This window comes from Urocampus carinirostris, chromosome 12 (genome assembly GCF_059441175.1).
Source record: "Urocampus carinirostris isolate Australia breed hairy pipefish chromosome 12, RoL_Ucar_1.0, whole genome shotgun sequence".
In the NCBI taxonomy this organism is placed as follows: domain Eukaryota; kingdom Metazoa; phylum Chordata; class Actinopteri; order Syngnathiformes; family Syngnathidae; genus Urocampus; species Urocampus carinirostris.
Genome location: NC_142360.1, coordinates 15190410 through 15203711, shown reverse-complemented (window position 1 = coordinate 15203711; position 13302 = coordinate 15190410). Strand labels below are relative to the sequence as shown.

Below are 13302 nucleotides of genomic sequence, written 5' to 3'. Positions count from 1 at the left end.
AAAATGAATACTACTGTGGGTTTCGGATCCATAAAATCAAAGCTCTTCAAAACCAGTATTCCTTTTTCAGGTTACCGAGGATGTCCATGGTGTTATTGCAAGCCACTATAACTTTGTTTGCCGGGGCCAAGTAAGCGTGAAGGGAAAAGGTCAGATGTTGACTTACTTCCTAGAAGAGCGCCGGCAAAACGGCCACCTCTCCCAACCACTCCAGCAACGCCGCGAAACGGAACGTCGATCCAGCGCTGCCGGACGGGGCAATGTGTGCACGCGGCTGAGCCCAGCAACTACCATTGCCACCTACGCCGGGGTCAGGACTCCTGGCACCTCAATAGCTAAACCAACAACCTCCAGCAGCACCACCAGGTACTTACCCTCCGTCCCCACGGCAATCGTGTGACGTCCGGAGTCTCTGTACAGAAGATTGACGTTCATCCAAAACCTGAGAAGCACAGGGGATCGTAGAAAACAGTCCTGGACTTGAGCCGGCAATGTTTGTGGATCAATGAGAGGAAGCCTTGTAAAGTTTCTACCCAAGGCTCAAGTCTGCTTGTCACCATGACCAGGAACCCAAAGGCTCTGTCATCACAGGCCAGGGATGTGTCCAGGATATTCAGAGGAAACCTTCCATAGTATCTACACCTCAGTTAATATGCACAAGAGTGTAGCAGGCGAGTCTCATTTTTGCTAGAAAATTCCTACACCAACATGAGCTGACCCCTTTTTTTCACAGGATCAAACCAAATCGGTGTTATTGCCTTACTGTCCACCCACTCCAAACGAGCTTGCGGCGATTTTGAGTTGACTTTTTCAGACGTTTTCAATAATATAAGGCAGAGATTTCTTTGCTGACAATGAGGCACAGTGTATCTTTTTAAGTCGATGGAGCCAAATGTGTAATTATGCTCTATACTTGCCAAAATACATCAGGGCATGGCCTTTAATCACGGTGGCGTCAGAGTAAGATTGAAGCCTCTCGATCGTAAACCTCGGATGGCACACGAGGTGAGCTTGGGTTTTGATTTTCAATTGAGCTGCTCAGTTGCATGAAGCATGTGCCACGTTTCGGTCACGTTGTCGTTTGTTTGCCTGTCATGCTTGACTTCCAGATTCTTCCTTGTCAAAGTGTAGCAATAAAACGGTTTGTGTCCTATCCCAGCATTTTCGCATTTTGCATGCTGTAGCTGGCCAAGGCCTTCTTTGAATTATCTCGTCTAAAAAGTGCATAGCTGGCCACTCAAGTCTGTAGCTCTGTGGAGTAGAAGCATGACTTGGAAAATCAATTTGATGTTATCATGTAAGTGACCTATTAGTAATGGAATTCACACAAAAAGAAAATTAAATCTTTGTATTTATTTTTTAAAAGTGTTAAAATGTGGGATAGGTTTAGATTGTTCTTTCAATTTAAAACCTACTTTCATATGTAAAATAAAACCTCTGTATGTGAGGAGTCAGAGACTTGCATATCTTCCTCATTAACAGACATTCAGAATATGTTTGAATAGAATTCAACACACAAACAGGTTGTTCCTTCCATGTAAAACCAGCAAATTTGGATTTGGATGATACTTGGTGTACTTTGTGACAGACAACCTTCAAGTTTCAGATTAATGAAACAGGTTTGGGACAGATGTTCACATATGTATGCATAACGTCTTTCAGGCCCCAACATTTCCTGTAGGTTCACATATAAGAAGTGATCGGCCTAGTAAAAAGCCCATTCAGGCATAGGGAGGACATGCTAATTCTGCATAGGGAGGCCAGTAGCTGGAAAACATTTATGTCAGGTTGATTGGTAACTCTAAATATTTTTTAGAAATTGTTGAGTGGTTGTCAGCGATATGCATTCAGGGGATGCATATATACAAGGGTTATATTTTTTTCGTGTTAAAGTTCTTTCTCATTTAGCTTCACATTTTTGGGGATTATATATATATATATCATTTTAAAGTTATTTAAAATGTTAAGATTACATTGTGAAGTTTTTGGACAAGAAGTACAACCCCTAGCAAAGAGTATGGAATCATCAGTCCTGAAGAAGTACTCTCCGGCATTTTATTCTGTAGAACAAAGAAAGCATGAAAAAATATTGACGTTTTTTAAAAGTGCAACTCCTTGGCATTCAGAAACACTAAAATAAATTAAGAAGGAACTTGCAATGGTCAATAAAAGTTACTTTTAGAGAGCAAATTCAAGGAAATAAATATGGAATCGCTACATTCTGGGGAGAGAAAAATTGAATTAGTGCATTTTGAGTAGAAATAAAGACACACCGAGTCAATATCCTTTCCTTAATTGTGTACCTGGCTTATTAAAGTCCGCTTGTTAGTCAGCAGTTAAAAACAGTGCAGTTATCACACATTGGAGGGCTCCTGGACTAACTGAATTGGCATGAATAATAGCTCCAACAAGAGTGATATGTCTTGAGACAAAAGACAGGATTGTCAAACTTCTTGAAGAAGGTAACTACTCCTATGGTTGCCTAAGATGTGGGCTGTTCACAGTGAGCTGTATCAAAGATTTAGACCAAGTACAAACAGGGGTAACAAAATTTCAAGTTACTGACATCACCTTTAACTTCAAATTATTGAAACCTGTTACTAACATAGTAACAACATAGTAATAACATAATTTATTACTTTAGAAATGTATTTCAATAAAGTAGCGTTTTGCGCCAATCAGTAACAAATAGTAGCTCTCGGCTTCAAAAAGGTTAGTGACTCCTGAATTAGTGAATAACCATTGCAATCCAAAAAAACACCGGTTTTTATTCAAAGACCAATATGCATTGTTGAACCCACCGGTTCATTATGTGTGAAAGGACAAAATGAGCACACCCAGATTGCGAGGTAGCTTGCACCCCCTGGAAGCCGCCTTGATGGAACCATAACCCTATTGTAGCAGCAGGCACACAGTTTTTTATCATATGGGACGCATGTGAAATAGTGATCGCTTTACCCTTGAATGTAAGGTGCTTTTTTTGACATGGTGTACAAACCATTCTGATGATATTTTTTGCAAGTGAAGCGCGGGAGTTCGTTCGACTGCTTTCTGATGTGCCAACCTATATTCATAAACATATCAAAGTGTCAGTGTTGAGCTGTAGCACAACGTATGCGTGACGGCAGTGACTGTGTTTTTTTTTTTGGGGGGGGGGTTTGAAATCGGATCCTATGCGCTTTCGCTGAGCACTGTTTTTATATTGTCTGAAGCTGGGAAAATGTTGGCACTTATTTGGGGCACAAATGCAAGCGTGATTGAATTATTTTGGGATTGGCTATATGACAGCTCAAATGCTTGCTAAAACGTTTGCAAAAATAGTGGAAAATGCAGATTTTTTTTAAATAGTTTTGCGCTGATGGACGTCATTGTGTACAAAATGTACTTGTAAATTGGTTATTTTCATACTTGATGAAATTGTTATATCGAGGTATTTCTCGCTGTTGTACATTGTGGTCTTTTTCAAAAGATTATTATAAATTATTTCTTCTTCGAAGATGTATTTAATCGGATGTTTTATGTGATTTGAAAGAACTTTTGTATCAGTGTTTGCACTTGAATGACGTAAGGTGTATATGAAAATAAAGCAAGAACTTGGATTGCGTCACAGGGGCGACTTTACTTTCTCCTCCCAATACAAACTGTAATGTTACATAAGCCAGGAGAAAAACAGGAGCTGACCTATGGAGCAACACTTAAGGGTCAGTGGGATTCCTACTGTGTTTTTCTCAAATCACGTCATTCTACATTGCAAAACAGCATAGCAGAGAACACGCTTCAACAAAGAGACTACAACAAACTTTCTTTACTTACAGTGGTAAATGAAAATCTTTGCAATTCTTATAAAAATATTTGACCGAGGAAATGAGGTAATGAAACCATCACTCAAGAGTGAATTCGAAAAGTGTCAACTTTAAAAGTGTTCATTCCTGCACATGATAGAGGAGCAGCAAACATCAGTGATGACGTCAATAACGCATCAGTGCATCAGCGTTAGTCATCAATCTTGGAATGGGAAAATGCGGAAATCGTCACGAGCAAGGTAGTTGGTCTAGCACTAAGAAAAAAGTCAATTATTGCCCCATTGGTGTATAAATACACATATATTTTTCCACATATTGTCGTGATTGCTGATTCTGGGCACCGGTGACTGCCCAATTGGCGCCAACAGCCCTGAGCGCTGATTGGTTCAGAGACTCTTTTTAAATCAGACCGTTTGCGAACCTATGCTCCCAGGTAGGCAAGCTTATACCTTCCGACATTTTCCTGCCCTGTTTTCTCCTGCCTGATACCTGTTGGCGACCTGTTTCTGGACCCGATTCTGCCCTGATCTGCCATCCCGACCACCGACCTGTTTTGCCCTGTTTCCTGCCTGACACCTGTTGCCGACCTCTTTTCCGAACTCGATACCGCCCCTGCTTTCCCGTTCCGGCTAGTGACCAGTATCCCTGCTGCCTACAATTATCATTGCTCGACACGGAAGTGCCACTTCCACGTTCCAGCCACCTGCTACCCGTGTCCGTCGATCATCGGATCGTGGACGCAAGCACTGCTCTCTCTCTTTATCAATAAAACTGAGTAAACGAACGCTACTGGGTCCTGTCTCAGTTTCTGGCTTGTGACACGTAAAAGTGTGTGTGTCTGTGTGTGTGTGTGTGTGGGGCAGACTGTTGGACCGACCACCGCATGATTCTGACAAAGGTCAGAATGCATGTCCGGCCCCTAGCACGTCAGGGTGGTTCAAAGAGGAAGACACTCAACTGTGCCAAACTCTCCAGTAGCGACACCCTTGACAACTTCCGTTGCTCTCTAGCTGAGAGGCTGGCAAACATTGAGCAGCTGGTCATGTCAGAGGCTGGGATGGATGAGAAGTGGACCTATATATCTACCACCCTCTTTGACACTGCAGCCCAAACCGTTGGTTTTAAAACTAAAAAACACCAGGACTGGTTTGACCAGAATGCCGGAGAGATCTCAACCCTCCTGGACAGAATGCACAAGGCGCACAGAGCCACCCTGAACAACCCACAATCTCAATTCCATAAAAAGCTATGGCAAGCCCTTCGTTCCGAGGCCCAGAGAACTCTCAGAAAACTGCAAGATGAGTGGTGGATCTCAAAAGCCAATGAAATCCAGTCTCACGCTGATAGAAGCGATATGCACAGTTTCTATGATGCAGTAAAAACCATCTATGGCCCCAGAAACTGCTCCCTGGCACCTGTTAGATCTGCTGATGGAACATCTCTAATCAAGGATCAGGCTATGATAGTGGAGCGGTGGGCTGAGCATTTCAACACCCTGCTCAACCAGCCCACCCCAGTGGACCCAACTGTCCTTTCAGAGCTCCCTGAACATCCTACATTGCCAGACCTCGACCTCCCGCCAACTTTCAATGAAATCCTGCATGCAGTCAAAACCCTGAAAAACAATAAATCCCCTGGACCTGACAACATCCCAGCTGAACTTCTCAAGGTAGGAGGCTACCTCTGTACACGGACACTGTTTCAATACATTTCAGAGGTGTGGAGACGAGAGTGTGTCCCGCAACTGTGGAAAGATGCGAACATTGTGACCATCTTCAAGAATAAAGGAGATAAATCCATCTGCTCCAACAGTAGGGGTATCTCTTTGTTGGCCACTGCTGGAAAGGTCCTTGCCAAGGTCATGCTCCGCAGACTCATCTCCAAAATATCGGAACGCGTCATCCCAGACTCACAGTGTGGTTTTCGAAAGGACAGGGGAACAGTCGACATGATCTTTGTGACACGTCAGCTCCAAGAGAAATGCCGGGAGCAGCACAAGGGCTTGTTCATCGCCTTTGTCGATCTCTCAAAGGCATTTGACACAGTGAACAGGGACCTACTGTGGCAAGTCCTGAAGAGATTTGGGTGTCCACCCAAGTTTCTCACCATTCTTGCACAGTTCCATTCAGGGATGACAGCCAGAGTGGTAGTTGGAAGACACAGCTCAGAGTCCTTTGGCGTCGAAACTGGAGTGAGGCAAGGCTGTGTGCTGGCTCCAGTTCTCTTCAACATCTTCCTCGTCTGTGTTACAACACTGCTACGTAGAAGGATGGAGAAGCAGGCTGGAGTTACCATCAACTTCAGGGTTGATGGTAACCTGTTTAACATCAGGAGGCTACAGGCAACTACCAAACTGACTTCAGAGACCATCATTGAGCTACAGTATGCTGATGACTGTGCCCTAGTTGCCCATACACCGGAGGCTCTGCAAAACATTCTCTCGGCAGCTGTAACTGCATACACCAGAATGGGACTGACGATCAACACCCAGAAGACAGAGGTACTCTGTCAGTCCAGTGCTGACCTCTTACCAAATCCAATAATCCTCACTGCAGCAGGGCAACACCTGCTCATGGTGCCCACCTTCAAATATCTGGGGAGCATAGTGTCTGACACCTGCTCATTGGATGATGAGATCCAGAGCCGTCTCAAGCAAGCATCAGCATCTTTCGGTCGACTAAGGAGAAGGGTCTTTCAAAACAACAACCTTAGACTCCACACCAAAATGCTGGTCTACAGAGCTGTATGCATCACTACATTACTGTATGGATGTGAGGCATGGACTATCTACAGCCGCCATCTGAAGAGCCTCGAGACCTTCCATGTAAGATGTCTTCAGAAGATCCTTGGCATCACATGGAGGGATAGAGTGCCGCACACAGAGGTGTTGGAGAGGGCAGGCAGCTGCAGCATGGAATCCATTATGGCCCAACGCCAACTTAGGTGGCTGGGGCATGTTGTTCGAATGCCCAGCCACAGACTGCCACGCCGTATCCTCTATGGTCAGTTACATCTAGGCCAACGCAGTGCTGGTGGGCAGAAGAAGCGGTTCAAAGACCAAATGAAGAACATCCTGAAGAGATGTCGGATAAACCCCTCCTCACTGGAGGAACTTGCTTCCTGCCGAGACCTCTGGCGCTCCTACTGCTCACAGGGAGTGGATTACATGGAGGAACAGCGCATGCAACACCGTGCAGCAAAGCGTGCAAAGAGACATGCTTGCCAGGCCACCCCTGCTCCCCCCATCACCCCCTTCACATGCTCTGTCTGTAACCGCATCTGTGGATCCAGGATCTGACTCTTCAAGCATCAGCAGACTCACAATTAAAAGAAGATGGTCATCATCGAATCGTCAAGTTTTATATCTAATCCCAAGCAAGTGTGTGTGTGTGTGTGTGTATATATATATATATATATATATATATATATATATATATATATATATATATATATATATATACGTTCACTGGGAGCAACCATGCAAGTGCAATATATATATATATATATATATATATATATATATATTTTTTTTTATTATTATTTGCATTCCTTATGTATTATTAACAGTCTTTTGTGCTCCCTCACTCCTCCACCAACACACATACACCTTGTTAGCTGCTGCCAACTTCTTACATGGTAAGTGCTCATAGTAAACTAGCATTTTTGTCATTATCATCGTAGCTATCTTATGTGTGTGTATATCTGTCAGGACCATGTGTTTTATAGCTATTTAGGGTTAACTTGGATAATTTTGAAAGGCCGGAACTGATCAATTGGTTTTCAATTATTTCTAATGGGGAAAATGTCATTGAGATTTGAGAAATTCTGGATATGGGATCAATTCATGAATCTATAAAATATAATAATCTTTTACGTGCACGGCCCATTGTATATATCACTGCTCATTTCACCATTGAGGACACAATTCTGGACAACTTTCTCGCCTGTTTTTGAGTTATAGAAATGTTGGCACCAGTCCATTTTCAAGCACATAATAGATTTTTTTTCCCTTTTTCAGAACTATAAAAATGAGGATGAAAAAAGCAAAAAAACTAACACACCTAAATAAACAGATCCAAGAAATATATGAACACAACCTTGAAGGTCCTATGTAGTACTATGATACTCAAACATATCAGAGCTAAAATCCGCTTTGAAAAGAATCAAACGACATAAGCACAATTTGAAGCTGGGCAGCCTAGAGACACTATAAAAGGAATGTAATGGGTTCTTATAAAAGTAGGTCAGTTGGAGAAGACCTTGCTGGTTCTGAATGCATGTGACTTTATACAGTAATGATTGTGTGATTTCTTTCTTTATACCATTTGTGTTACTTCAGTAATCTATGACCTATTTTGTTTGGTTGCAGATATTTAACTTCTTCATTTATTCAGTCATTATTATTCAGATTCACTATTTTTTCAGGTATGTTTTGTAGCCAGAAATGACATGGGTATGATTTCATATCATATTTTGACCAGCAATTTAAAGAAGGGTTCTTGTGTTACGGAAACTTCCACCACTACTGTACTTCATAATTTGTCGTTTATTTGTAGGTTATTTTGAGGATTAGACGATTCTTTCAGTACAAAAGTAATTGTCAACAATTTAGAATTTGCGCATTATTCTGTAGCTCATTTGTGCCCGGAATATTCTATAATAAAAACTTCAAAGGGACTGCTCATCCCTAGTTCATATTTTTACTGACATAGTGTCCTGTATCAGAGAAAGAAAAAAACTAGCTAGTTGAATTTTTATCTTTTACCTACTTTCACATGTTTGAGTTTGTTGCCTGACATAGACATGTCAGAACATTCTTAATTTCCACACTCACCTACATTTTTCTCTTTTGACCCAAATACAAAGTCTGGAATCATTTCCAGTAAATTTGATCAAACACACAATGCAACACATAAACAAACTGTAGTTTGACGGTGAAAAAAAAGCTAAACAATGATTGTGTGTATTTGTCAAGCGGCAGAGTGAGAACTCCATCTCCCTGAAGTCCAGTCACAGGAAGGCACAGCTTCCACACATTCATCAGAGTGTGTGTACATGTACAGTATGTGTATCATGTGTGAACTGGAAGTGCAAATGGCATGCTTAACATCCTGAGTGACAGGTTGTCATGGCAACATAAGAACAGCCATGACACCGAAACTCGTGAGGAGTGATGAAACAAAAGCATACGGAGTGTTTTGCATTTTATTTATGTTCAACATGACTGATTGCAATCAGTTAGCAAGCACTCGGTAGATGAGAAAGCGGGCAAGAGTAAACAAAGGTCATTCATAGCCTTGGCTTCAAACATGAACATGCATGTTCACCAAGGCCTTTATCCAAAGAAAATATTCTATTAAGTTACAAAGCACCTAAAGCAGCATCAAAAACGAGCATCAAAGTCAGGGTTTAGATCTTGTGGTGGGAGCTGCCCAGGGAGATAAAGGATCACGCCCATTTTAAAAAATCCGGTACATTTTGAGATGCTGATGAGTTCGGGTATGCTATCAAATTAGCACAAGAAGATACACTTGCTTCCTGTGTCTTACTTAAACAATGTATAGAACATTGTTGCAGGGTGTCAGAGGTGGGATGCCAACATGCCTGCGATGGGAGCTGACTTGGGAAATTAACTCATTCAATGTCATACGTTTCTCTCAAATGGGAAGAGTTGGTGCCAGATACTTTTTTTGCCATTTTGACTCAAATTTGAGGGCCTTCAGAAAATTTAGTTCTGCCACTATATCGGCATAGGACATATCCAAGTGTGTTTCTAGCTTTTACTTTTTTAGTAAACAACAGTTGAACATTGCTCAGTTTCCATCAGAGAAAAACAGCTTTTTGTGAAAGGATGCAGTTCAAGCAGAACGTTCACTTGGGTGCTTTTTCCTTTTTTGTTTTGTCATACCTCCAATATCTAAACAATGCTTTCCATAAATACAAGGGCACTTTGCTTGAAAAATAACATTTTATTGCAAGAACACTAAGCTTATGCATGAACTTTGCAAGAAATTATCAGCGCCCGTTTTTTTGGGTGAAGCGATCCAATGGTTAAGTCACCATGGCGATCACAGTCATGCACGAAATGTCTTCCGTCCCTGCCCGGATGATGACGAAGGGAGTATGTCATCCTTTCTTAGAAGGAATAGACCCATGCGGTCAAAGGGATCTGTGAACCGTAACCGTGAGAGCTTTAAAGCGTTATCTGTCTGTATTTATAGCTTCACTTTTAACACCACGTTGCTTCACCGCACTTAATTGCCATACGAGCCTCACTTTCAATCGCTGGATGAGGGAAGAATAATTAGGAAGTGGGGGCTCCTTCGATGTAAGGACAAAGATCTGATCAAATACATTTCTGCCATCTAATGGTAATTTCATTTCTACAGGCTTGATACTCACTGATAAACTGTGCTAGTTACATATCTTTATGACTTGGCACTCAGGGAGAATGCTTCTGAAAACATATTCATACATTATGACACTGAACGAGTGATGCTTGTTCCCAGAAAACTGGTAAGTTTTTTAGATGCCAATGAGCTCAAATGTGTTATTTAAGCAGCATATAAAGATATAGCCACTTTGTGAGACACAGGCATAGAGAAAATATATTGAGTATTTTTACAGATCAAACTTTGCATCCAAGTCCAAATAATTTCTTAACATTTCAATAACTTTGATATGTTGTTTCATACTACTCAGATACGTGAGATGGAGTATCAAACCCATTTTACTCGGGGGTCTCCAGTATTATGGTCTGGGTGAGGTTGTGCTGCATCAGGTTGTCCAAAAAAAAACAGGAATGCCATTTGCCAATGATATTGCAGGGAGGACATACATCCAATTCTGTTTTTTGTGGGCACTCTCTCTCTTGCTCCCCTTTAATTTGATCATCCCGTACGTTCAATGGGAGCAACCATGGAAGTGCACTAGCTTTAAAGTGTCACGTTTACAATGAACACAATGAAGACAGAACACGTGTTTTATGGGCTAATGTTTTTTGTCCTGGCACGCATATTTGCGAGTAAATCTGCCCTAAATTCCAGTCAAGTCAGATTTGCACGGACGTAACATTGGGATTAGATATAAAACTGATTTTAAAACCTCCGACGCAGTATTGTATCGCTGCCTTGCAATGTATTTACATAGCACATGAACTTATGAAGAGAATGAAAAGCGAAAATAGCATTGTGATAGGTAGTTCAGCCAATAAAATATCAGTATTTTTGTGATGTCACTAGCTGTCAAGCCAGTGAAAAACTGGATACAGACGCTGGCCTACTTACAAACGAGAGAGGTTCCGGAGGATCGTTCATAAGTTGAATTTGTACGTAAGTGGCTTCGGTGCTGTATTTTGTATGTTTAAGGTTTGTATAGGCATGTTTAAGGCTTGTATAAGTTGTGTTGTTTTGTACTAAAAAATAAACATTTCATAAAATAATATGCTTTATAAAAATAAATAAAGTTTAGTTTAACTTACTTTTGTAAGTTGCGCTTTAAGAGGCCCTCCTCCGTGGTAAAATGTGGCCGACAAAAAGCGGTCCAACCATTTTCTCAACCACATCAAGCTTTCTTATTCCATTTTCATTTCAAAAGAAACGGCTCACCTCTTCTTTACGCTTTACATCATCCATATTGAATGGATGCACGAGATATTAAACAATGAAAATGTCAAGGTTGTTAGTGCGCTGGAGAAACAGTATAGAATGTGTCCACATGAAATAGGAAGAAAAAGCAGATTTCTTCTTCAGAGTGGATTCTGGGTGACCTCTCACAGCACCACACACCGGTAGCGGCGGAAAGTAGCACTACAGTAATGTCCTGTACTCGGAAGAAGGTGGACACAATACAAAATCTAATTTACAGCAATGTCCGGATAATGCTCAACATCCCGAAAAAAATATTCATATGTACCGTTTTACACAAGTCGAATGGTCGTAAGTAGAGGACCGTCTGTACTTCAGAGTGAGGACAGCCCAGTAAGCATTTATAGATTAATTATTCAATTTTAATGGTGAAACCAGAGTGAAAAATTTGAATTGCAGCTGTCATAGTGTTAATTCGAGTTCTATAAAATAAATTATTTCAATTATGAAATCTGAGCTTTCACCATACTTGTAATTTCATGTGCCTTATAGTCCAGTGTGCCTTATATATACAGGAAGAATATCTCAAAAAATATTATTTTTGGGGCCCTTTATAGTGCGCAAAATAATGGCAGTCAATATCCGAGCACTCAGTGCTACAAGAGTTCTTTAAGCATCTTGGGAGATTTCCTGCATAAAGTGGCCATCCGTTAGGAGAGACGTCACGTGAACGGGACGCTACACAACAGGCGTCCTCGCTTACGTTTTTCCCAACGCACCTCCTGTGTCATAACATCCGCTACTGGAAAATTGTGGAATTTGGACATCGGGCGTGGTAGGGAAAACACACTTCCTTCTTTGTTTTCTGTTTTATATCAGCCAAAACTGGGTGTGTTTGGATGGCCCCATAGGACAAGAACGATTGTGACATTTGGTTTTCAGTTACACTTAATCATAGGGCTTGAGGAATGATGCTCATTATCTGCTAGTAAAATTTTAGAGTCCAATTTTCAAGTCCAATGACTGTCTTGCAGTGTTTGGCTTAGATACTGTAGCTAAGTTACTCTTGTTTTCTCAAAGAGAGATAAGGCGGGAAAACAGCCAAAGCAACGTTTATTGTCAAAACTTGCCCTTCTTGTACGGCAGATTAGGAAGTAGGTTGCAAATAATAGTTTTGCTCTACTCACCCCAATGTTGCTGGGGAATTTGACTTTTTTTAAGGTAGCGGGTTTATTAAACTTCATAGGTATGTTGGGTAGAACACAGAGATGAGCAGTGAGGTTCATGTCTGGTGAGGCACAGTCACATTTGCAGATAAAATACCATTCATTATATTCTTAATTTGATGAACAGAGCAATACATAAACTACTGGAAAGGTTAACTTGCTTTTAGTTTGCTAATACCATAACTATCTCTGTTATTTGGGGCTGAGGTATAGGCTGAATCAGAATCCTTAGTATCACTATTGCCCTCTGCCATTAGGCAGGAGAAATGCATGCCTAACTCCGTGTAAGCAGACGCAATACGTTACGTACTAATCATATTAATTATATTAATAATATTATCTGAAAATTCAGTAATTTTGAACACAAAAACTAAAAGAAATTGTATATAAAAAAAATGACTTTTACACTGATTAAATTAATCTATTTCATATATTTTTAATTCTGAATGTATAGTGGGATGTTTGGGCACGTACTAAGGGGTGGGCAGGGCACCTGTACGATGCGGCAGGGGTAAACCAGTGAAAGCTGTCGGGCCCTGCCGTTGAACAAAAGAGTGTGTTGTGTCACCCTAACCCGAGTGACATGGCCGCTTTCTCGTGTCCCGTTTCATCTGGAGGGAGGAAAGCATGACCAACTTAGGTGACGAAGTGCCTGACTTGTTTGGGTGTTTGGGCAATTGGGTTGTC

General features: G+C 41.3%; 1 protein-coding gene across 1 annotated transcript in view; it reads left to right on the top strand.

Moving 5' to 3' along the window:
- adcy1a (adenylate cyclase 1a) overlaps positions 1-3599 on the top strand; it is a 54558-nt gene extending 50959 nt beyond the window's left edge. Inside the window, exon 20 of the mRNA XM_088349595.1 lies at positions 71-3599. Coding sequence (XP_088205721.1) covers positions 71-400 — 330 coding nt within the window. The 3' untranslated portion in view covers positions 401-3599. The remainder of the gene's footprint in view (positions 1-70) is intronic.
- Positions 3600-13302: the final 9703 nt, after the last annotated feature.